Consider the following 24,450-nt stretch of genomic DNA (forward strand, 5'->3'; position numbering starts at 1 on the left):
GAAAAGGAACGTTTTGCTGTAGCTACACCAAAAAAAAAAAAAAAAAAAAACGACCTACCTAGAAAAATATGCCTCTTTAAATAATCTCTAAAATAATTTATTTCTTTTGTAAACTATTAAAAAAATTATTACTTTTATTTTTTTTTAAATATTTTTTTGGGGGGAGGGGGTCATGACCCCTGTGACCCCCCCCTCCCCGCTGGATCCACCACTCGCAGCAACCTTTCAATGCCGGATCGAAAATGAATCAAAATGGATAAAAAAAATGAATTGCTTTTTAAGACTAACAAATATTTAATGCGTCGAAACGACATTACTTTCCGGTCTCCCTAATAGTAAAGGCGGAAGCTGACTGAGACGGCCTTGGCCCGTTCTAGGATGTAGTACCGAAGAAGAAGATATATTTTTTTTCTTCTTAAGATCAATACACATGCCACTATTATTATAGTTATGTTCATATATGGCATTGGAACGCAACGTTAAAAGTTTTTAAAGAAATACGTAATAATAATTAAAATATGATGTCTTGTGTTGTGATTCTGAATTGCTAGTATATATCTTTATGTAATATAGCGTCAAATGAGGCAATGGGGGTTTGGAGTAAGATAAAGTGTAGCACTTTTATGACAAATTAGAAGAAGGGATCAAAAATATTGCGAAAAAATTGCAATATCGCTTACGACTTCGCATTCAACTGGGCCGTAACTAGAGAATATGGGGGTTCAAACATTACAGACACGAAAATATAGAACAATATGAAACATTTGTTTCTTTTCAAATGTTGTAAGAAACATAGCATACAAAGCAACGAAATAAAACAGAGTAAGACATTATGGCTGTTGCAATTATGATAGGAAGGAAAAGAATGGATTAAGAACCAAAAAACGGAAGGATCACCACCAAAACTTCCTTAGGTAATGGTGTCACCATATGAAAAATACAAATTGTCATTTAGAATAAGGATTCTAGAATTCATACTAATTGTTTTTTAATTTCAAAGAGTTAATATTTTTAAACCCATTATAATGTCTATTATAAGATGAGAGAAGAAATAACTTAAAGTTTATCAGCAAATATTTTTATACAGACATCAGTTATCGCAAATTTCTTTTAGAAGATATTAGGTTTCCTGCTTGATCAAATAGGTTCTTTGAAAGTCAAAGACAGTCCTTCTAACTAGATGCTGCTCCAGTTCTTGCAACTAAGGACATTACACATTCTCCCGTTTCTCTAACAGCATAAGAATGGCCACCTTCTTCACCAGACTTGAATGCTATGAATATTTTTATTTGATCCATCTTCGAAGTTATGCTAAGCCTAATAAGACTTTGGTTTCCTAAAAAAATAATTGCGCTGGAAATATAATCGGGAAATATATCTGGATAAAATATAAGTAAGCTGCTGTATATTACAGAAAATTTGGTTTCTCTGCATTAAGGTCAAAAGTAGTTTCTCTAAAGGTTAGTAAGTATGCTAAAAGTGATAATATTTTCTCGTTTATTTGAAATTTTGATTCGGAGATTGTTATAGTACACGGTACTTTCTAGTAGCTGGAATGAAAATTGGTGCAAAAATAAAGTGTAAGTAAGAACCGTTTTCTGAGGATTAAATATTGAATCAAATTTATATTAGATAGTAGTCAGAATTTTCAGAATTAGGGAGTGGGAGCAAAAAAAAAAAAATCTTGTAGTATTTGTTAAAGAAATTGACACATAAAAAAATATATTGGAAACGTAAGGAAAAAAAAAATAAAAAATTTTGCGATTTTATTTTTTGAATATGACAACATGTATGATTTAAAAATCCGAAATAGTGGTTCGAAAACGGAAAAATAACCCAAAATGCCAATTGGCATGTAATATAATGTAGAACTGTCTTTGTGGAAGTTATCGTAGAAAATGTTTTTCGATTCTGTAAATATTGGTATGGTACTCATAATTTTAAAACGGATATTATCTTTATTTGTGTTGTTCTGACTTCTTATTGGTCTTGAAAACTATTTAAAGTGGTAGCATATTTACGCTAATGCTATAGTGACACTTATAACTAACATTTGAGGCTCGAGGGAAATTTATTTACAAGTGGAAGTGAACTATAGCAAAACCAATATAGTTTCTATAAAACTTCTAGTCGGACTTAAAAGTAAGACAATTTCTCAAATTTACTTTTTACATATCTGTTTAAATTATTTATATGTGATGGTGAGCAAAATTCTTTTAACTCTGATTTATTAAAATATTGATTCTTCACTTTCGCTGCCAACTTGTACAGCCGATGAGAAATAATTTTCTTAGTGGTAGCAGCATTAGCGTTTTGGCGTATTAAATCCTGAAGTTTAAATTTTAAAAAGAAATAAAACAACCACGACGAATCAATAATTAAAAAAAAATATGTATATGAGATCTATAAGTTGGTTAGAGCCGCGATGGCTCAGGTGATACAGCTTTCGCCTTCCAATGAGGCAAACCGGGTCGAATCCCAGTCGATACGAATTCCGCACCCGGCGTGCATCGACCACAGTGCTGACGTAAAATATCCTCAGCGGTAGACGGATGATGGGTTAGAGTCCCCTTGCCGTTAGGCTAACTGTGAGAGATTTTCGTGGTTTTCCTAATCAAGCAAATGCGGGTTAGTTTAATCAAAAAGTCCTCCACGAAGGCAAATTTCTCCCAATACTCGATCCAGGAGTTCTCTTGTCTTCTGGATTGGGTTTAAAATTACAATGCTACGGAGTTAAACATTAGTAGCCGTAAACCCATAAAATTGGGTCGGCTGTTCAACGACGGTTATAAAATGAAATATAAAAGATATATTGGTTAGTTATGCTTATAGGTGTCCTAACAGTTTATTTTTAAAAAATTCTTCCAAACTAAAATGTTGTTTTAGTACCACTTTGTTAAATCTTTGTACAAGTCACACCAAGTACAATACTTTGTACATGATTGTACAAGTACTTTGCACAATCATGCACCAAGAACAATATTTCCTAAACTGAAATTTTGAAATCGTGGGAGGGTATGTAATGTAATAGGGAATTTTTTCTTCTAAATATCTGCTAGAGCGGTGGTGGTTCAGGGGATAGAGCACTCGCCTCCCAATGACGTGAACCGGGTCCGAATCACGGCAAGGTCTGGTTGATTCGAATTCTGCACCCAGCTTGCACCGACCACTGTACTGACGCAAAATATCCTCAGTGGTAGACGGATCATGGGTCAGAGTCCCCTTGCTATCAGACTAACCGTGGGAAGTTTTCCTCCTCACGTAACACAAGTGAGGGTTAGTTCCTTGAAAAAGTTCTCCACGAAGGCAAATTTCTCCCAATAGTTGATCCAGGAGTTTCCTTGTCTTTTGAATTGGGTTCAAAATTACAAGGAACAGTTGAACAAAATAAATATCTGCTTTTCACTCGCTAAGTTAAGCGGAACTTTTATAAGGATACATTTTCTTTAAAAAAAAATGTAATGGTGATCACAAAGATATTTAGATACTGACAGAAATCCTCTAAAATTCTTTTAGGCTCTTGGGAACCTTTTTAGACATTTCATTCCAAATACACTTATCAACATCCGACTTTTCATATCTCAATAATGAGAAAAGTACTGTTGTGAAAATAATAGTCATATACTAATATTTAAAACATTGATTATTTTCGTTTGTTAGCTGCCATTTAATTTTTTTAACAGAGTTCCTCTGATATTAGAAACTTTTTATAGTGGTAATAAAAATGAGATAAACCAAAATCATTTAATTGATTTTGACCAACGTTGCAAGTTATTTTGTTAAGAAAATACATTAATATGAAAGCTCAGTCCTACCATTAAACCTGCATGCTTTTCTTGCATTTGGTAGGGAATTTTTCTCAAATATTTAAAGTGATAAAAAATGTTTTACTTTAAAGTTTGAATTAAAATAATATTGATTACCACGAAAATTTAAATGTTTCTGTGGTGCATAAAAGGCCGAATAAGTGCGGTTTAATGCTTTAAAGTTCTGATGAAATTTTAAATGCATTTGCAGGCCTAGTTGTAATTTCACCATCACAAAAAATATCGTGAAGAGCAGAGCTCTCAAAGAACCTTAAAAAATATTCAGGTTTTAACCCACTCATCAAAACATTTTGAAGTTTTCTTAATTTCTCAACCACTTCAATTTAGATAATATTTTCCATGAATGTTTCAGACTTTTATACATCTAATAAGCTTCCAAATCCTGGTGGTAATCAAAAAGATTTAGCGACCCATTTTTAAAAAACAAGAAATATATATATTAGTACAAATTTTGCAACCACTTTAAATTTTTTGGTGCACCTTTGTGCGCCCTTGAAGTACTATAACTTCGGAATGGGCACCTTTGTACCAGGCATTTAAGCATTGAAATGGTGTCTAAAAATCGGAAATTCCTTCTAGCATTAATTTACCTTTATTACTACTGTTACATTTTTCTAAGACCCGTAGAAACCCTGAACAATAAAAAAAGAAAGAAAGAAAAACTCAATTTTAGTACCATTCTTGAAGTTTTGCACTACATCATCATTCATTCATGGGTAGGTTTCTAGCCCCATTTTCAGAGCTCTATCTCTAAACGACCATGGTAGAATTCCTACGTAATTTTGACCCTGGTGAAACGACATGGACATCACCTGAGCTGGTACCCACTTGTTCAACTTCCACACCACAACCAACAATCGACCACAATATTATATCATGTAAACAGCATAGGGGAAAATTAAATTAAGAAATTTTTCTACTCGTTTGTGGACAGTTGTAACATTTTTAACAATGGCCACTTTTTTTAAAAAATTTTAAACGATAGGACCATAGAGCTGAATTCATAAATAGAACCATAGAGCAGAATCAAAGTGATGTTTGATATGAACTTGATGTTTGATATGAATCATTTACATGTAATGTTGAGGAAAATAACTTTCTATTTACAAAACGAAGAATCGTACATTAAAACATAAACTTAGCTATCACTAGGATAAAATTTACTTAAAAGGGTAAAAAGTTGATATTAACAATGCAAAGCATTTCATTTGAAGTATTTTTCAAACTATGCTAAACATAACAAGATTAATTTCTAGAATTAAGAAAAAGTTTAAGAAATAAGTAAAAAAGGAAAGAAAGAGAAAGTAAATTCCAGAATATTATAAATTTTTCATAATAATTCCATATTTATTTTTTAAAAAAATAATAATTATAATGAAATTTGCATTTTAGACGAAAAAGTGGCCATCGGGTAGCAATAGGGAAATACACCCTTGTGCAAATTAATTGAAACAAACTTTTTTTTCGTGTTTTTTAAAGAAGATGATTTGGGGTTGTTTCGATTACAATGGGGTTGGACCTTTGCAGCCTATTGACGGTATGATGCGTTCTGAGCAGTACATTACTATTCTGGGTAAAAAAGTTGTTCCAGAGTTGAAGAAACGATACCCTGATGGAACAGGGATTTTTCAATAGGATTTAGCTCCTTGCCATACGTCCAAAATTGTCAAGAAATTCATGTCTGAGAATCAAATTGAGACATTGGAATAGCCAGGGAACTCTCCGGATATCAACCTAATTGAGAATCTCTGGGCCATATGCAAGAATCGCTGATTAAATATGTACTGTACAACTATAGAGAAGCTAATCACGGCGTTAAATCATATGTGGTACATGGACACAAATATTATAAATGACTATAAAAAATTAGTGGAATCCATGCCGAATCGTGTCCAAATGTTAATAAAGTGTCGTGGAGATCATATTATGTACTAAAAATTTTTGAGTTTGTGTAAATTTAAATAAAATAGCATTTTCTCTTAGTTTTCTGAATTTATTGAGTTTCTTCAATTAATTTGCACAAGGGTGTAGTTTTTAAATCGCCATTTTTGTGGGCGGTGGCTGTTATTAACTGTTTCCTTTTGTAAACAGGTATATATTGTTCTTTCAAGATAAAATCTAATAATAAAATAATAATTCAACCAATTTTTATTATTTTTGAATTTTTTTTTTACAACCACCGGAACTTTACAATCACTGAAAAAAGCTTAAAATTTAGCAGCTATGGCTTATGTACTCAAAAAAAAAAAAAAAAAAAAGAAATTTTCAAGTAAAAATGTACAAATATATACATAAATAATAAAATACAAAATTAGACTTATTCACGAATGTTGCACATGCATGCTGGGGAAAAATACAAATTACTAAGGAAGTTTTTACTAAAAACTTACTTCGATTAAAGAAAATTTTAATTAAAAATATTTCCTAGGATGCTACGAGTTTGAATTATTCGTTTTGAAAGATTATTTACAATTTTGCTAGCTAATGAAGGATTAACGTTAACGAATTCTTCCCATTCCTCAGTTGCTATTATTCGAGTAGCATTTTTAACGACGCATTCTTCAGCTTTTGATTTTAAATTTTCGGCATTGTGCAAGTCCGCAAATAAGAGAATTTCTAGAACTCTCTCTGACGACAATTTTCTGATCAAAAGCTTTTCGCACTCAACTTTTAATTTTTCCACGAAGTATTTCTCAGCAGCACTATACAGCTGAAAGGCAGATTCGCATTCCAAATCATCCAAAGTATCCGAATAAATAAACATTAACAGTCTATCCAATGTATTGGAGTCGATATCAGTTATGTGCACTACACCGTTTTTACTTTCGCACATGTCCTGTTCGAACATGGCTTGGAATACTGGTGATCGAGCTGATAAAACATTACGGTGTGCAGGGAATATTCCATCTCCAACACTTAGTTGAACATCAGTAAATTTTCTCTCCAAATACAAATGGCGCAAATCTTTTTTAAGATCTGCTGGAGTTGCATCCTGTTCTATTTCTTTGTCACGTGGCACTTGGTAAAGTTCCGTAATGCAAGACTCAGTCGTTCCATCAGAAATTGAAAGTTCTATTTGAAAAGTCAGCATACCATCGTTTTCATATAGCTTCCTGTCCTGAAGTAGCTTGCTTTTCGGCATCAGATTTAGAGTAACCTCGTTGGTAAACGTGTGTTCTACAGAAGTCTTGATAGCTTCTGTTGGTAATCCAACTCTATCTAACAGTGTCACCGAACATTTTAGAAAAAGGGGTTTCTTGTCACTTTTCCTCATCACCATAGTAACAAACCCATCTTCTTCTGTACGTCCGCTGAGATAGAACTCTATTTCGAACTTTAAACTTAAAGGAACATACACTCTTCTTCTATCATTTATATGACAGGAATCGAATTTTCGTATGTTCCATTGAAACAGGCACTTGTCAACAATGATCTCAGAAACTGCAATACACCTTGTGACGATGCTTTTTTTAGAGTTTTTAGCTTTTAATCGGCACTGAATGGTCAATGTATCGTTTGCTAAAAGCAATTCCCGTTCACTAAATAACCTTTCGAGGCTCATAAATTTGTTCGTTCCTTCGTTGTCTCCACGTTCCATGGGACGAGATCGAAAACGATCTTCAGCTACTCTAAACACTCCATTTGTGTCTACCAGTCCAATATCACCACTGACTTGAATGACTGTCGGGCCATCATCTTCTTCTGCTCTGAGCAAAAAACACGGAAATTCTCTTGATCGAAGTCCTTTCGGGTAGAATCTGAAGCGCCATTTTGTTCTATTCAGACTTTCTGCCAAAGTCCAAGGGCTGTACATAAATTCTCCACTTTTTAAGGAAATCGAGCTGAAGTTTTTTATATTCCATGTATAGACGAACTGATATGATTCAAGATCATCAACCATTGTGGCAATTTTAAATTAAAAAAGCAGATATTGAAAAAAAGAAGAATACTTTTAAATAATACGTGTACACAGATTAATTGAGACAAATATGTACATATTTCGCAACGTTTCAGAAGAAAATGTTTCATTTAGTCGTGTATCTTAAGTTTTCAAATGATATCAGATTTGTTGTGCATTTTCTAAGATGACGTTTTTTTGGTGATTAGATAAAAGCTTTTTCTATCAAGTTTCCTTTTTGAGATAAACCAATGTATACTGCACTTAGCTCTTTACACAGTTGTTTCATTTAAACCTTTAAACAAGGTTCAAGTGATTTATCTGCAATATTGATTTGATTTTAAAATTTTCAATACTATTAATTTTAATATCAAATTTACATTTATATTTTAATTTTATAATTAAATAAAAATTATTTTCTATACCGACTTGTCAATAAAATTTTGAGATAGAATATATTTAATTGAATTTTGATTGTTAATTAATATTTTCACTGTACTTCTCATGTTAGAGAAATACTAAATTTATATCAAATTTTTTCTTGAATAGAGCATAGTAAATTCTTTTTGAACGAAATGCATATGTTGCAGTTACAAAAATAAAAGAACCTTTTATCTTAACTACTTAATAAATAACGTAAATATAGCAAAGAAAAAATATTGCGAAGCAAAAAACAAATAAAATTTTATTTCTTAATTTAACGAAAAAGTCTCACTTTGTGAGAATAAACACAAGAAAGGACTTCAACTAAAAGGAAGGAAAAAAAATGTTCTACTAATTCTTCCAAAAAACAAAGAGAAATCGTGAATCACCAATACAATATGTCCTTTTTTAATTTTTTGCTTTTGCCAACCTGGTTAAAAATGACTCGTCAATCATCAACAGCAATTTAAATTATGTTCTTTGTTGAGAATAATCGTCTGCTACTATCTCAATCTTCAACAGCATAAAAGCTGATTCCCTCGAAGGAGTTTACTTGTAGGTATTAAGTGGTAGCTATCTTAGTGCTTTTTCTGTTTCATTCTTGGATTTACTAATTGATTTTTAAATACAAATAAATTAAATACAATATATATATATATATATATATATATATATATATATATATATATATATATATATATATATATATATATATATATATATATATATATATATATATATATATATATATATATATATATACAATATATATATATATATATATATGAAGGGCCAAGGCCATCCCAGTTTTCCTGACCTTGGGCTCTGAGGTGCAGACGCAAATGTACCGGTTGACTGGTCAGCCGAAAGCAGTCTCCAAGCATGGTATATTCATTTTAAATAAAATTTAAGAAGTTAAAAATATAGGGAAAAAAAGTAAGAAATATAGAGAAAGCGGAATTACTTGGAATTCTAATGTTCTAAAAACATGTATTTAAATACTATTTTCAATCAAATGAATAGAATAAAAGAATATGTAGTAATGTTCATTTATCCAAAAAACAAACTCGTTCAAAATTTGATAAAAAAAAACAACGGATACCCAACTAAGGTAATTATTTTCAATATAAAATCATTGAGTTAATTGTATGTTATTGTTGATAAATTTTTTAAAAACTTATTTATATTAAAACTAATTTATATTTTTACCATGTGTAAATATAATTCTGACATATCCACGGCTGAAAATCTGGGCAAAACGGGTTAATCATGTTTTTGTCTCTCTTCTTTCTTTTTTTTTTTTTTTTAATAAATGTTAATTCTAAAATTATTAAAATTTGATCATTAAATATCAACCCTATAAATTATAAACTTTAAATCATCCAGTATAATATTATTACCTTGCGCACATCATTTTCGGGCCAATCCTTGGTAACTAACAAATCAAACTTGCTTCACAGTACTGCAGTAAGAACGCAACGTAAAAAATCCTTCTACGCTTCTAACTCCGTTTGGGCTTCACTTTTCATATTTTGCAATCTGGAAATGTTGTTGTGGTTGTTGTTCATTTACGTCGCACTAAAGCTGCACAATGGACTATTGGCGACGGTTTGGGAAACATCCCTGAGGATGATTCGAAGACATGCCATCACAATTTTGATCCTCTGCAGAGGGGATGGCACCTCCGCTTCGGTAGTTCGACGACCTGTCGAGCACTTTGCCGTAAAATAGTTTAACGAGGACCAATACCGCACACTTTCGGTCCCTCCGCAGATTGATCCAAGTGGTCACCCACCCGCACACTGACCGCAGCCAGTGATGCTTGACTGCGGTGATCTGCTGGGAACGGTCGTTTAACGATCAGTCCACTGCGGGACGTCTGCAAATGTTATTACAAAAATATTTTAAATCATTCATGAAAGATTCCGGTACGAATAAGTTCATTTGAATTCGCAACTCGCTTTACAGATTTCGTTATGTTATGTATTTTCTTTACATTTTGTTTTCTGTTTTTTGCTTGATATATTTTTCCTTTAATGTGTTCTATTTTGGTTTCAATTTTTTTGAGTGTTCCTCACACCAGTTCCGGGCCCCCAATGATTAGAGGCCTCCTTAAAATGGATTTTTTGAAAATAAATTTTAAAAAATTTAGAAAAACAATGATTTTTTTTTTGATTTTTTGAAATCAATTTCAAATATATATTTAAATTTTTTCAAAATTTTATGATTATTTTTTGGTTCTAATTTAACAAAAGAAAGTAAAATTTAATTTATTATTATTTATTTTAATTTTAAATATGCTTTCCTAAATGAAAAGATGTATAAATACTTTTATATTTGAATAAATAAAAAATATACGAGAAAAACAGCTTAAACGAAGGGCCCCAAAAATTTGAATGGCCTAGGGCTCCGGGTATGCTCAATCTGGCCCTGCCTCACACTATTGTATTCATATATTTTGCTTTCACTATATCGATACAATATTAGAAAGCACTCCTTTTTGCTGATATAATCATATGAGCTGATGAGGAGATTATATCTTTTCATTATTTTGTTTCACGGTTTTTTAATATATATATTTTTTAATTTTTTAAAAAAAAATACTTTTTTAAATATTTTATTTTAATTATTTTTTTTCTCTTTTCATAAATCTTTATTATTTTACATGTTTTCTCAATATTTTTAACTCAATTTATGAGTTCTATATATTTGCAGCTTATGCGCGGCAAAAACACACCACACCCTCACACACATATATATGTGCAAGTGTATATATATATATATTGTAAAGCTAAATATGTAGGTAACAGAAATAAATATCTATTTGGTATGAACTAATATTAACTACCACTTTTTTCATTTCTTGAAAAATGGGAACCATCATTTTGAAAAAAAATTATTCTTCAACAAATAATGAAGCGAAGAATTTGTTACCGCTTTAAAAAATTAGAACTAATTAACCATGCAAAAAAAAAATTTTTTTTTGAATATAAAATATCTTAATCTAATCTTAGTACCAAATGCATAAAAAATCCGTGCAGAATAATGATTTCTAATTTTCTTCTTAGTTTCATGGGAGACTAAAAATTACAAAAAATTGTGGCTAATAAGAAAGCCAAAATCTATTAAACAAGATCAGCAATCTTTTTCCGTCATATTTCTTGCAATTTATTTGTGAAGATGATCTCTAAGAATGCTTTCGTTTGAAATGTGAATAATTTATACTGCATGTCATGGTGTTAGTAATGATTGAAGAATAATTCAAATGAATTGAGCTTCTATCACTTCTTACATTTTTAGTTGTCCGTGGAATCCCTTTTTTCAAGTGTACAATTGCCCACCAGCAGTTGCGAGTTTTGTAAAATATTGCTTTTTGTTACATTAAACCAAATCCATAATAACCAACTTCCACGGCCGTTGAGAAATAATTTTTTTAGTGGTAGCAACATCAGCGTAGATCTTGAAGTTTAAAGCTTTAAAATTTTTTTAAACTACCACGTCTAAGGTTCCTATATTATGATTTTTCGAAAAACTAAACTGTTAAGGCTCCTATACTCTAATTCAGGGGCTCCAACAACGTCCAATCAATAATTAAAAACAATAGGTAGATAAGATTTATTTGTTGAAGAATTATGCTTATAGCTGCCTTAACAGTTTAGTTTTTTCGAAAAATCTTCCAAACGTAATTATTGTTTTACTAAATATTCAATATCCTGATAATATCAGTTTTAAACAATAAAAATTAAAAACAAAATCTCGAAATGAACTCGGAACCTTTCATAATAGTAGGCGGTAAAAATTTTAAAATTATTTTCCTCTCAGTCGTGATCGTAAGATAAGAGAGAAAACTCATCCCAATGCTCCATTACGTGCTTTACTACTTCCTCACGCACCTCTCTAGCCATAACTTGAGTATCGTTTAATATACATATATGCTATTGCTCGAAAAAGGCAAGCTTTGTCACTAATAACTGGTATGAAATAATGGGGCAGCATGGTTATTTTCGAAAAGATCAAAAATAAATGTAAAAGATTACTTCGCAACTAAGTTTTTATTTCCGTAAAAACAAAAAACTATTTTAAATAAATGCTTAACGTATAATTAACTATTCAACACTACTTAAACTATCACTTGAGATTATTTAACAAAATGAATCTATAATTAATTGTTATATAATTGACGTATAATTAATTGTTTAAAACTACTTAAATTATTACTTAAGACAAACAAAAGATATTAAAATTTTAATTTTTTTTCATATTATAAATGTAATTGTTCTTTATTAAATTATTCATAATAATTACAATTTCTATCAATATAATTTGTATTTGTTTATTGTCTGCTCTTTTAACTAGCTTATAATTATGGCATTAATATAACAAGTTGAGGAATATTACACATAGTTCTTAGTCTAAATAATGTTTAAAGGAAAAGTTTGCCTCGAGTACAAGTATCGGAATAACTTCATAAAGTACTTAAAGAACATAAAAACAATGATAATTATTGCTGTTTTTACTTTTTATCTTTAGAAATACTAAAAATTATCGTCTGTATGGAGTATAATTATATGTCACTAGAAACTTTTTATAAGAACATGTAAGGATATTGAAAAGGTCATAAAGGAAAAATTATTCTCAAGCAGAATTTTAAAGTTGTTTTTAAATCTTTTACTGCTGATTACGGAAGTGCATTACATCGGGATGAGTTAACTTCGAAACATATTTAATTTGTGGGTAATTCACATAGTAAGATCAGAAGTTATTAAACCAGAATAACACATTTAATATATTTATAAACATGTTAATATATGTGTGTGTGCGTGAGAAACAGATAGATTCATTTTTATATATATATATATATATATATATATATATATATATATATATATATATATATATATATATATATACATATATATATATATATATATATATATATATATATATATATATATATATATATATATATATATATATATGGGTCATTCTCACAAAAACAGTAATTTTCAGTCAGCTTACGAAAAAAAAAAAATTCAGGGAAAGTGTCCCTCAGAAAAGCTAACAAAAGAATAAAAATAAAATTATCATTTTTTATTTATTTTAGGTAATTAAAATATACCAATATGTCATTCCCTTACTTGTCCCCACTGCTGATTTAAAAAAAGAAAAAAATTGTTTCTGAAATAAAAATTTTTTTTTTACAAATTCGTGTTTTTTATTTCAGAATACTGAAATATAGAATTCAGAAAATCAATTTTAAATTTAATTTCTGATAAAAATATTAACACAGCACTATTTTGAACTTTGTCCCCAGTGTTTCGCGTCATTCCCTCACAACAATGTTCTTATCACCTGCAATCTTCTTAGAATAAAAATATTTTAATAAAAACTTCAGAAGTTGACAGCTGGCATCATAGAACAAAATTGCAGTAGGTTTCCATCTTCAACTTAAAGAAGCCTTGCTGTGGAATAAATTTGAATGAATCAAACCAGGTAAAATGTTTTACATTTGTCATTCCCTCATGTCATTTTTTAGAGTAAAATAAAATACAACTTCATCGAGAAAGTGGATAATTATATGTTGCTTTCTTGTATGAATATAATTGTATGTGATTGACTTCAGAAATTAATTAGGCCTAACTGTTATTTTTAAATTTTATTGAATTCGTCATTCCCTCACTAGTGTATAAAGTGAGGGAATGACGCTGAAGTGAGGGAATGATTCAAGATGAGTATATTATTAAATTTTTTTTTGTTCAATCGTGCCAGCCAATTTTATTTCCCAAACCTGTAAAAACTATTAAATATATAAGAGTAAATTATAATAAATATCAGATATACTTAGTATGTTATCATTTTCAAAGTTTAGGTAGATGTAACTTAGATAAAAACATGTATTAAAATAAAATATCATTCCCTCACTATTAGTGTCATTCCCTCACATTTAAATAGCGAAAATAATTTATTTACTTATTAATTAATTTGAAAAATAAATGAAAAAATTAATAAATTAATTTATTAAATTAATTTATTTATTTATTAAATTAATTAATTAATTATTAAAAATTAATTAATTATAAATTAATTATTTAAAAAATTAATTAATTTAAATATTAAGTATATTTTATAGGATATATACTTTCTTTATAATGCCATTACATATTTCTATTAATATAAAAAGTTTCAGAGCTTTTTATTCACTTTACTTTTTCGGGATTTTATGAACTGAAAAATGACAGTTTTCGTGAGAATGACCCATATATATATATATATATATATATATATATATATATATATATATATATATATATATATATATATATATCCATTTTAAATTTTTAATTCACTTTTTCATTATTTCTTTGTATAAAACCTTCATTATCAATAAAACCAGTCTCTAATAAAAATCCCCCCCTAAAGAATATATTTATAAAACTATTTTCTACCTTATGGTTTATTTTTTAAAAAAATCAATTGCTTTAAATTAATGTTTTATCTTAAAAAAATCGCCGTTAATTTAAATAAATATTTACAAAAAAAAATCTAGTGATTAAAATCGCGAATATAATCATGATTTAAATCTTGCCAACCCTGTAAGTTGAACTTTGATTATTTTTGAGTAGCAGTCAAAGATAAACAGTTATGACACTTTATTGCTATTTTACAAAAGCACACAAACATTTAAGTACAAAAATACAAAATAGGCACACAGGGCGTATGAAAAAATTTATAAATGGTATCTTTGATTAGAATTAGAACTATAAACACACGCAGAAGAATGATTTAAGTGATGAAATATCCCCGGGAGGGGGAACTAGTTTAAAAGTCTTGTATAGCAACGAGTGCTTCTTGCAATATTCTGCAGGTAGTTTCAGTTTCTTCCTTCCAGCGGAAATCAGCTTCACAATCTTCAGTCAGATTACTCTGAAATTAAAAATTCAATTGTGATATCAAATAATACGACGCTAGACTAAATGTTAATACCACAGTAAAAATAGCTAAGAGTTTTCAATACTCAAACAATAAAAGAAAAGATCGATCAGGTGACTAATTTACAATCCAGTGACCTTTAACGACTGTTCTCTTTTTTTGGATATTTTTTCTCTTGGTTGTAGTTGGTTGTTGCCAAATATAAAGGTCGGTCGTTAAACGTTGTTGGATTGGAAAATCGCAACCTCCTGGGAAGCTGTTAAAAAGACGCTGCACCGCGGGAGGAACATTTCATTGCAAATTCAGTTTCCACAGCCATTTTTATTTTAAAATTTATAGAAATGTGAGTTCAGATAAACTTAAAAGTAAACCACAAAGTTTCGAACTCTGGAAAAATGTTTTTAAAATATCAAAAGAAAAGTTGTAGGTTTGCCAAATTTAATAGGATAACTTTACCACAGCATAATCCTATAATAATTTGCTTACATTATGGTGCTATTTTAAAAATTTTATTTCAGCATTTGAAAAATCATGGTTTAATGTAAGTTACAAGCATTAAGTCAATATTTTGAATTACTAATGTAGAGGAAAGAGAATTCACCATATAGGGTTTCTCTTGCTGTATAGCGTCCTCTTAAGTACACTTTTCGAAACAAATAGTAAACAGTTTCGCGATTTCGAGCGAAGCGTTGTAGTAGGTAGGGGGAAAGGAAACAAGAAATTTAAATATAGGACTCTTTTATGTTTGAAGGAACATTAAATATTACTGTCAGATTTTTATAAAAGTTTTTTTTATATTAAAAAGCAAAATAACAAGCATTACAAATAATGCTTGTTACGTATCTTTTTGAATCTTCTCTTAATCAAAAACGTAGTGACAAGATTTTTTTTTCTTTTAAATTTAATTCTGTGATAAATTAACATTTTTTTTTTGACTTATTAGGAATTATAGCAATAAAAAAAAAATTCTGGACCATCTGAAATTAAATTTTTTTCTTTTTCCGCTCATGCGATATTCAATTCAAGGAATTTAAATAAACCATGACATTCATTCCCTTTTTTATGCGTTTTAAAATTTACAAATGCAAATAATTTCGTCCAAGATGAGTGGTTTCAAAAAATTTAATGGTAGAATTTCTTCGAGAAAATTTCTGATACGCACATGCTAAATTATACTCTCAAAATACAAAAAAAAAAAAAAAAAAAAAAAACGAAATAAAAAAGAGCAACATATACGATTATTATGTATTTGAATAAATATTTTCTTGGGTGCAATTTGCACCGTTGGTATGTTAAACTTCACAGAAACGAAGAAATTAGGTTTTTTTTTTTGTTCTTAACGAAAGAAAAGTATTTTAAACCCATAAAGACCTGTTACGAAAATTGATCGCAAAAAACGACAACTAATATATTTAATTTAACTCCGAGGGTCACAAAAAAGGCTTAGTGGGCCGGAGCTGATAACCACTGATATATATATACAGGGTGTTCCAAAATTATCTTTACATCACCTGGCTTGAAATTGATTACAGACTGGAAGTGCTTAGGGCCACCAATGGTGCGCATGTTGAAGTGTACTAAACAAAACTTTATTAGTCGCAGTAATACATGCAAAAGACAGAATATAAATATCTTGTTTATTTTCGAAGTTATGAATTTTTGAAGTTGTAAAGAGAATTTTGGAACACCCTGTAGTATGTATATACTGTACGTTTTTGTTCAATTTGGACCAGGTTTCTGAAAATTTATATAAAGGTTGTAATTACAAAACTAAAATAGATATTAAGCGTGGAGATTAAATGCACCCTGCATGTTGTTTTAAAATACAGTTTAATTATGAATACTTACGAAATTAGAAGATTCTAAGAGTGTAGCCAATAGATCTTTTTTAATGAAATCCAATACCTAAAAAACAATGAAATAACCTAAATGCATTAAAATATAACACAGAATAATACGCCTCAAAACATTTATTTAAAAAAAATCGAGCTTAGAATGCCAAGAGTAGCAAGGTATTAAAAAAAAAAAAGCAATTTTGGGTAATTTCTTTTTAACTAATAATTTTTCAATACACAATGTACTACAGTAGGGAACCGAGTATCCGGAACGGTCGGGACCATCGCTATTCCGGATAACTAATTTTTCCGGTTTTCTGAATCGCTACAAAAAGCCTTTTTTTTTTTATTGTTAAACCCAACTAAAAAAAAAAAATTGGAAATAATCTTAAAAATAAGGAAAAACGATGAAGTAATACACTAATGATTATTTCCAAAATGATGGTAAGGTAAACATCTTTAAAAAAAAGAAAGAAAAATCGTAAAATCTTATGAGGAAAAAAAATTTTTTTTTAAAAAATGGCAAGAAAATTTATCGAATTTCGTTACGGTTTTTTGGTTTTCTGATTTCCGGATAACGGGTTCTGTACTATTTTATTACTACACTTACCTTTTTCACTAAAAAGAAGATTATGTATTTCATAGCAACGTCTCCCATTTGCTTCTGTACGGGTTCAAGATTTTTCATCAACAATGTAGAAGCATAGTGAACGTTCTTTTGATTACTTTCATTAGCTTTCAAGCCAGCCTATTTCAAAGGAAAAATAAAAACAAAATGTAGGTTTACTTCAGCGCTGGGCATCATTCACGAAAATTTTATTCATGACTAAATTTATTCAGAATAAATTTATTCTGAATGATTATTCATATGAAAATTTAGTCATTATTCATCATTCATTATGCAAATGTATAAAAATTTTTGAATAATGATTGATGAATAAACTCATTAGTCATGACTAATTTTTCTGAATAAAATTTTGAATAACCAGCAAAAAATGCAATCGATATGTCTTTGTCTATAACGAGATGCAAACCATCGTTTGCTCTTAAACGTCTTATTTTAGGACTTAAAACTATAAAACTAAGACAAGTAGGACTTTGCAAAATTAGGACTTTTGTTATTTTAACTTACACCAGCGTAACATACTTAGTTGTGCTAAAAACTAGGTTTATAACAGTTTAGTTACTTAAGTTCATTTTAAAATTTTGTTCTAAAATCTATAAAACGCAATTTTTTATAGTTTTTGAAAGCAAACGATAATATTATTTTAAATTTTTAAATAAAATTTTAACTTAAAAAATTAAACGCTTTTTTGTCATGTAACCATTTCTTAAAAGTATGCATTATGTTAGACAAAAGTAAATTTTCTCAAACATTATATAAATATACTTGAAAAGGATTAACGTTTTATTTGTAGTTGTCATAATCGTAGTCAATTAGAGTATTCCGTGCCCATTTTTGTTGACCAGTGAAATTATTCAGTTATTCTTGACTAATGAATAAAGGATACTGAATAATGAATGATTTATTCTTTATTCAAAATATTTCTGACTAATGAATAAATCTTTATTCATCATTCATTATTCGGATTTTGAATAATTATTCATCATTCTTTATTCATTATTCTGAATGACAAATGCCCATCTCTGGTTTACTTAGTATTTATATTTAATGGAAGTGTGAAACTTTCATCATTACAATAAGAAATATGCTTGAAACATTTAAGAATTTTTATTTGACAGAAATAATTTAATAATACTTCCTCTTTTTCACAGGAAAAAAAAGACCACTAAAAGTTCGCCAATTGGTAGTGGTCTTTTTCCGTAATCGGCAAGCGTATTTTCACAGAAACTGTTTTTTCTTAATTATCAGTACTGATACTCTAGAATTTATATTTTACCAAACGATAAAAAGAGATTTAGACATTTTATTACATTGCGAGCCGAAAGCTTCAATCGATTTTTGGTAAATAGTGTTTGAACAGTATCAAAAATATCAGAATGAGTAAAAACAATTGACATGAGTACATATTCTAAAAGACAGCTTTCAAAGATTTGTTCCAGACTAAAATACAGCAAGTGAACAAAAAAAATAAAAATAATCCAGAAACAGTGATATATAAAAGAGGAGTGTTTATTTGACAAAAGTTGTTAGAGCTCAATTAGGATATTTTACCCCATCCACCATTATCACCAAACCTCCAGTATTCAGATTTATATCTATTTCAAAAAATGCAAATTTCTCTTAGTAAAAAAAAAACGCTACTTTTTGTCGAGATACTCATGTAGAAAAGTGCTTCGTTGGAAACCCTAAGAGGTTCTGGTAAGACGAAATTTTCTATTCCTTTTCTAATCGTAGTAAACTAATGTAGAGATCAACGATGAGATTTAATAAATAAATCAAAAATATTGTTATATATATAAATATTGCAAAATAATATACGATTGCTGGTAAAAAATTTTCTATTTTGCTTGAAATTGGTACTTTTCTACTGTTTAAAAAAATACCACAAAAAGCGTAGAACTCCATATATTATTATACATGGATATATACATATATATCATACATGAGCAATATTCTTAACATAGTTGAAAGGAGAAAAAGAGAACTTAACTGTAAAATATTGCATCAGAAAACTATCGTTTGCTTATTTAAAATGTTATTATTATTTAGCATTATCATATCGTTTGCATTATTTTGAATCTTATATAGAATTCTAGTTAAAAGTAGATTTAATTTAGCCTTTGTTTTTTTTCTAATTTAGCTTCTGTTTTGTTTTTGAGGTGAGTTTACAAGGTAAGCTTTTCTTTAGAAACATAATAAATATTAAAATTTTTTTATAACAGATATCTCTTAACTGTTAAGCGAAAAGTTTTAACTTAGCTTTTAACAATACAAACTAATTAGTACCACTAAAGTTTCCGTGGAAGGCATAGTGGAGCCAGTTGCAACACCTTCTGTAATCTCAACTGTCACAGTTTCTTCTTCAGCTGCTCCTAAGTTCTCCCAAAGTTTGACTGGACCAGCAGGGGGAGCCACAGGATCACAACTAGATATAAACACAAGTTTATTTAGATATGAAAACATAGGGTATTCTGTAATTACCTCTCTTAATATTTATGTAAAGATGAGGATAAAAAATGTGCATATTAGGGCGTCGCAAACTAACATTTAAATAAGGGGAAAAAATGAAAACGCTATTTGAATTTAACGAATCACCATTGCAAAAAGCAGGATTAAAAACAACAAGACCTGTTAAATTATGCGAGGAAACGGAAGTTTACAGGCGATAATTAAAAACAGCTAGTTTGAACCGACATTTTAAAAGAACTTTATGTTTTTGTCTTCGTTCCTCGAAATGATTATGTCAGATAGCATTCATTTTTCTACGCTTTAGTATTGTTTTGCGACCCAAAATGCATTTGCTTTCATTTTTATTTTTACCAATTCTACAAATAGGACGAAAAAGAAAATCTAGGTACACTTTCTATACCAGATCAGCGGTTTTTCGATTGTGTTCCGTGGAATCCCAGGGTGCCATGGAAGATTTAAAGGGTTCCGAAAGTTAGAATTTTTTCTCTGTTGTTTTTAATACCACTTGCTAATATCAGCAAGCCAACTTGGTGAAATCAAGCAAAATTAAGGCAGAAGGTGTAGGTCTTGCAGAAGGTCTTGTATTTCAGTGGCGCCATCTATGAACAAGAATACGACTTCAGCCACATTCGCACGTCACAGCCCGTTTTTAAAGGGCGGATCTATTCATACATCCACAGATCGCAATTTTGACCTGAATCAGAGAATGATCAATCTCTAATTCGGTACCCCCTGAGTTACAGATTGGGAACTGGAGGACTTTATGACCCCATTGATTTAACGCGCACCAGTCAACATTTACCGCCAGGGGTCTGTTTAGAAGAAATTTGGGTCCGTAACGGACCCTTCACAAAATATCTTTTATAAAAACGGACCCTTCACAAAATATTTTAACTTAAAAACGGACATTTCACAAAATAATTTATCTTTTAATCGGACCCTTCACAAATTTGTTTATCTTCATTATTGTTTTGTTAATCGAATAAACCCTTCCCAGGAAGGGAGGGGGGAAGAAAGACAGATGTAAACCTAAATTTTGCCATCCGCGTACGCTTCCTCCTTTATTCGTCCGAAATGAATATTCTGTGTTCAACAGTACAGGCTAAATACCAAATATTTATATGTTGCATCGCTAATTTAGTAGCTGCAATTGCTGTTTATTTTTTAAAATTTAAATTTTTAAAATATAATTTTACAGTGTTGAGCATAATCTTGTATGTCTTTACAATTTAAAAACTCATTGAAAAAGTTTTTTTTGCAATAACGGACCCTATTTGCCCAAATTCACAAAAGCCGACCCTGGTTAAAAGAATGTGACTTAGCGTATATTTTATATTCACAAATTACGAGTCATTTTTTCACAATTTTACAAAAACCAATCCCTGACTGTACTGGGAGTCTTCAGCCGGCGGGGTCGAACTCTAGACCTTTTGGACATTGGCCCAACGCTCATGGGCTCAATTGGGAACCGTTGTTCTAAAAAATGACTATATAATTATAATTTTCTTTCATAAAATATTCTTTGTCCTTTTCGTTGTTTTTCGAGATCAATAAAAAACAGTAATGCTGGAAGTCGCTACGACTTTTGCACTTTGTTTAGATGTGGTATTTTTAATACTATTATTTTGTTTCTCATAAGTCACACACATGCCAGGTTTTTGTAATGAACTTATTTTTTTGTTGTTGATAAAGTTGGTATGAAATAAGAATGTACTTACACAGTGCTGTCAAAATCAGGATGGTTGTAGTTAATGAAGAACATGCTGGCATCTATGTGGGACAGAAGTCTTTCCTTACAGTTCTCCGCTTCCTTGTCAATGGAAGTTTTGATTTGGTACACCACTTCGTCTCGCAACGATGGGTATCGGTCCATCTGCGAATAAAAGTAATCCACGGCTTTTAAATATAGTTTTTATTGGTTTTGGATCAAAATTGCCAAGAAGTTTAAATCAGCAATTTAGGGCTGCCTAATTTATCCTACGCGAAGGAATTATTTATTAATGTTTCTAATTTTCGTAGCCCAAGTATCTGTTTTTGTAAATTTTTAAAATTGTATCGTCAAAATATTTAGTCTGTATGCATTGCAACCTTCGCATTCGAATTAAAAGAAAAATTTGAGTTTAAAATAAGATAGGTCGGTGCTTTATTTACGTCGCACTAGGAGTTGCACAATGAGCTATTGCCGACGGTCTGGGAAACAGCCCTGAGGATGAACTGAAGACATACCACCGCAATTTTGATCCTCTGCAGGGGGGGGGGGTGGCTCCCCTACTTTGGCAGCCCGACGACCTGCGCGCCAAGTCGAGCCCTTTACAGCAGAACAGTTTAACGAGAACCGATACCGCACACCGTAAAATAAGAATAAATACATTATGATTTTCCCATTTAAATAAATAATAAGTTCATTTAATACTGTTTGAAAAACAAAAAACTTTCCTCTCTTGATGCATGCATTATGCGATTAATGGCCTAATTTGGTTTGTTTCAAAGTATTTTGTGTAGTCTCAGTTTTAGGACCCAAATATCCCCAAAACAGTCTCCTCCGTTTCTCAACAAAAATGAATTTTTTGAAACAAGTCAAAAACAATTTGGCAGGAAATGTTTGATCCATATACTTAAAGTTTTGGAAAAAAGCAGAAATATAATATGAAATACCGAAATTTCGTAGGATTTTATCTATATATATATATTTCTCTTACACGGCGGCAAAAAAAAGCCTCATTACAACTCCCCGAATGGCAACGCTAGAAAATCGACCAATGATTGCCGCTATAAATGTCACATGCCAAAACTAGCTGAGGTGGCTCAACACATAGCGCTTTTAAAAACGGAAACTGAAATAACAATTCAGCTGCGGCAATCACATACTATTAAGCTAGGCAGAAGTGAGTAGTCTTTGTCGATAGATCTCTATTTTAGCATTTTGTCGAAAGCGCTTTTTTTCACGAAGTAATATATTACGAATTTATTTGACGATTTTTGATTTATATCACGAATTTATTTGTTTTATTATTGTTATTGGGAAAAATATACTTGAGGGTGCCCCTTGGCGAAATTGGCGACTTATGTTTGGCGCTATTCCTGTTTGCGCGGAACACCGTGGTAACAGGAATTGCGGCCAAAACATAATGATATTTCAATAAAACATTGAAAAATTTCAACAAAACATCGGCCAAAACTTGCAATGAACCCAATATAAGCAAAATATATAAACCCAATAAAAAGGATTTTGAATCGAAACAAAAATTAATGGAGTAGGCGCAGAAAGAAAAGGAAAAAAACAACCTACTTCTTCATTAAGCTTGAATATTCTCAGATTTAGGTGCACAGAATTATCTAATAACAGTTAGATACTGTCTAATTTTATCATGAATAGAATCTGTGTACCTCCACCGCCACATAAATTAGACGAAATACGAATTGATAATGGCGTCTGTAATACCGAACTAGCGGTGACATTTTTTTCTTAAATCCATTTTCATGACTGCCCACATACCTTCGATCTTATTGACCAGATTCAAAAGCAACGTTACCAGCCGGTATCCAAAGTAGAACTAACGGACCTCTGAAATTACATATACCGTTGAACATTTAAAAATAACGCTAAAATCTAAACCACTCAGAATCACGATTGGGTTTCAACATCGCCCAGCTTGGCGATCAATCGCGATCACAATTTGGCGAGAATCAAAAGGCTCCCTCAAATATAGTCTACCCTTGTTATTAGTTATTCATTGAAAAATGAGTCTCAGTCGTGCTGTTACGCTTTTGAAGTAGTATAATCAAAAGAAGCGTGCTCGAAGTTTAGAAGAGAGCATTGATGACATCTATGAAAGACGTAGTGGTGAAATAATGCGTAGACGACGTGCTGTCATTTTAATAGACTTAATTATAGCCAAAATTTTAACCTTTTTAAAGAGATATCAGTTTTAGAAATTTTATCTTAAGATTTTATACTATAGCACATTTCTAATAGGTTTAACGAATTACATGTCATTTATTTGAATTCAAATTTATTTTAATGACTTAGAATTTACTAAAAAGATTATTTCTTCTACAAAGATATTTTCTAAAAAGATTAATTTTTCTTTAAAAAAAAAAAGGTTGTTAAATGGATTTGAATGATTGTTTTGAATTCTTAGAATTTTGTGCATTTGCAATGTACCTAAGTTAGTAGCGAGAGAAGCGAGCTTGGTAAGAACCATATAAGATTGCGTAGCAATTTTCGGGTGTTGGCGAGCATCAGCGAGCAGCCCACTAGTTTGAAGAAATTATTTAGCACTCATTTGCGTTTTTTCAGGTAAATAAATTGTTTTTAATATCTTTATTTCAATCGCTAGTTTTTGATAATATATTTTTCATGATTAAAAATAAATTTAGGACCCCTAAAGTTCAGTGCTTTTTAACTTTAAATAAAAAAAAAAAAATTTAAAAAAAAAGAAA

At 30.3% G+C, this 24,450-nt stretch overlaps 2 protein-coding genes across 15 annotated transcripts in view; both read right to left on the reverse strand.

Moving 5' to 3' along the window:
* Positions 1 to 5,957: 5,957 nt before the first annotated feature.
* On the reverse strand, positions 5,958 to 7,960 carry LOC107440146 (speckle-type POZ protein). Its single transcript, XM_016052981.4, has one exon. The coding sequence runs from the start codon at positions 7,726 to 7,728 to the stop codon at positions 6,235 to 6,237; it is 1,494 nt and encodes a 497-aa protein (XP_015908467.1). The 5' UTR covers positions 7,729 to 7,960; the 3' UTR covers positions 5,958 to 6,234.
* Positions 7,961 to 14,783: 6,823 nt separating this feature from the next.
* The window catches only part of LOC107440144 (dynamin-1), an 83,673-nt gene continuing 74,006 nt past the window's right edge, over positions 14,784 to 24,450 (reverse strand). For all 14 annotated transcript variants that reach the window (XM_087151971.1, XM_087151969.1, XM_087151974.1 and 11 more), the window contains 5 exons: positions 21,726 to 21,880; positions 19,825 to 19,963; positions 17,524 to 17,661; positions 16,927 to 16,983; positions 14,784 to 15,072 (listed from right to left, as the gene is read on the reverse strand). In XM_087151971.1, the coding sequence (XP_087008097.1) occupies positions 14,968 to 15,072; positions 16,927 to 16,983; positions 17,524 to 17,661; positions 19,825 to 19,963; positions 21,726 to 21,880 (594 nt within the window). In that variant the 3' untranslated portion in view covers positions 14,784 to 14,967. The remainder of the gene's footprint in view (positions 15,073 to 16,926; positions 16,984 to 17,523; positions 17,662 to 19,824; positions 19,964 to 21,725; positions 21,881 to 24,450) is intronic.

Source organism: Parasteatoda tepidariorum, chromosome 9 (genome assembly GCF_982258835.1).
Source record: "Parasteatoda tepidariorum strain Cologne lab strain chromosome 9, Ptep-v5.0, whole genome shotgun sequence".
NCBI lineage: Eukaryota > Metazoa > Arthropoda > Arachnida > Araneae > Theridiidae > Parasteatoda > Parasteatoda tepidariorum.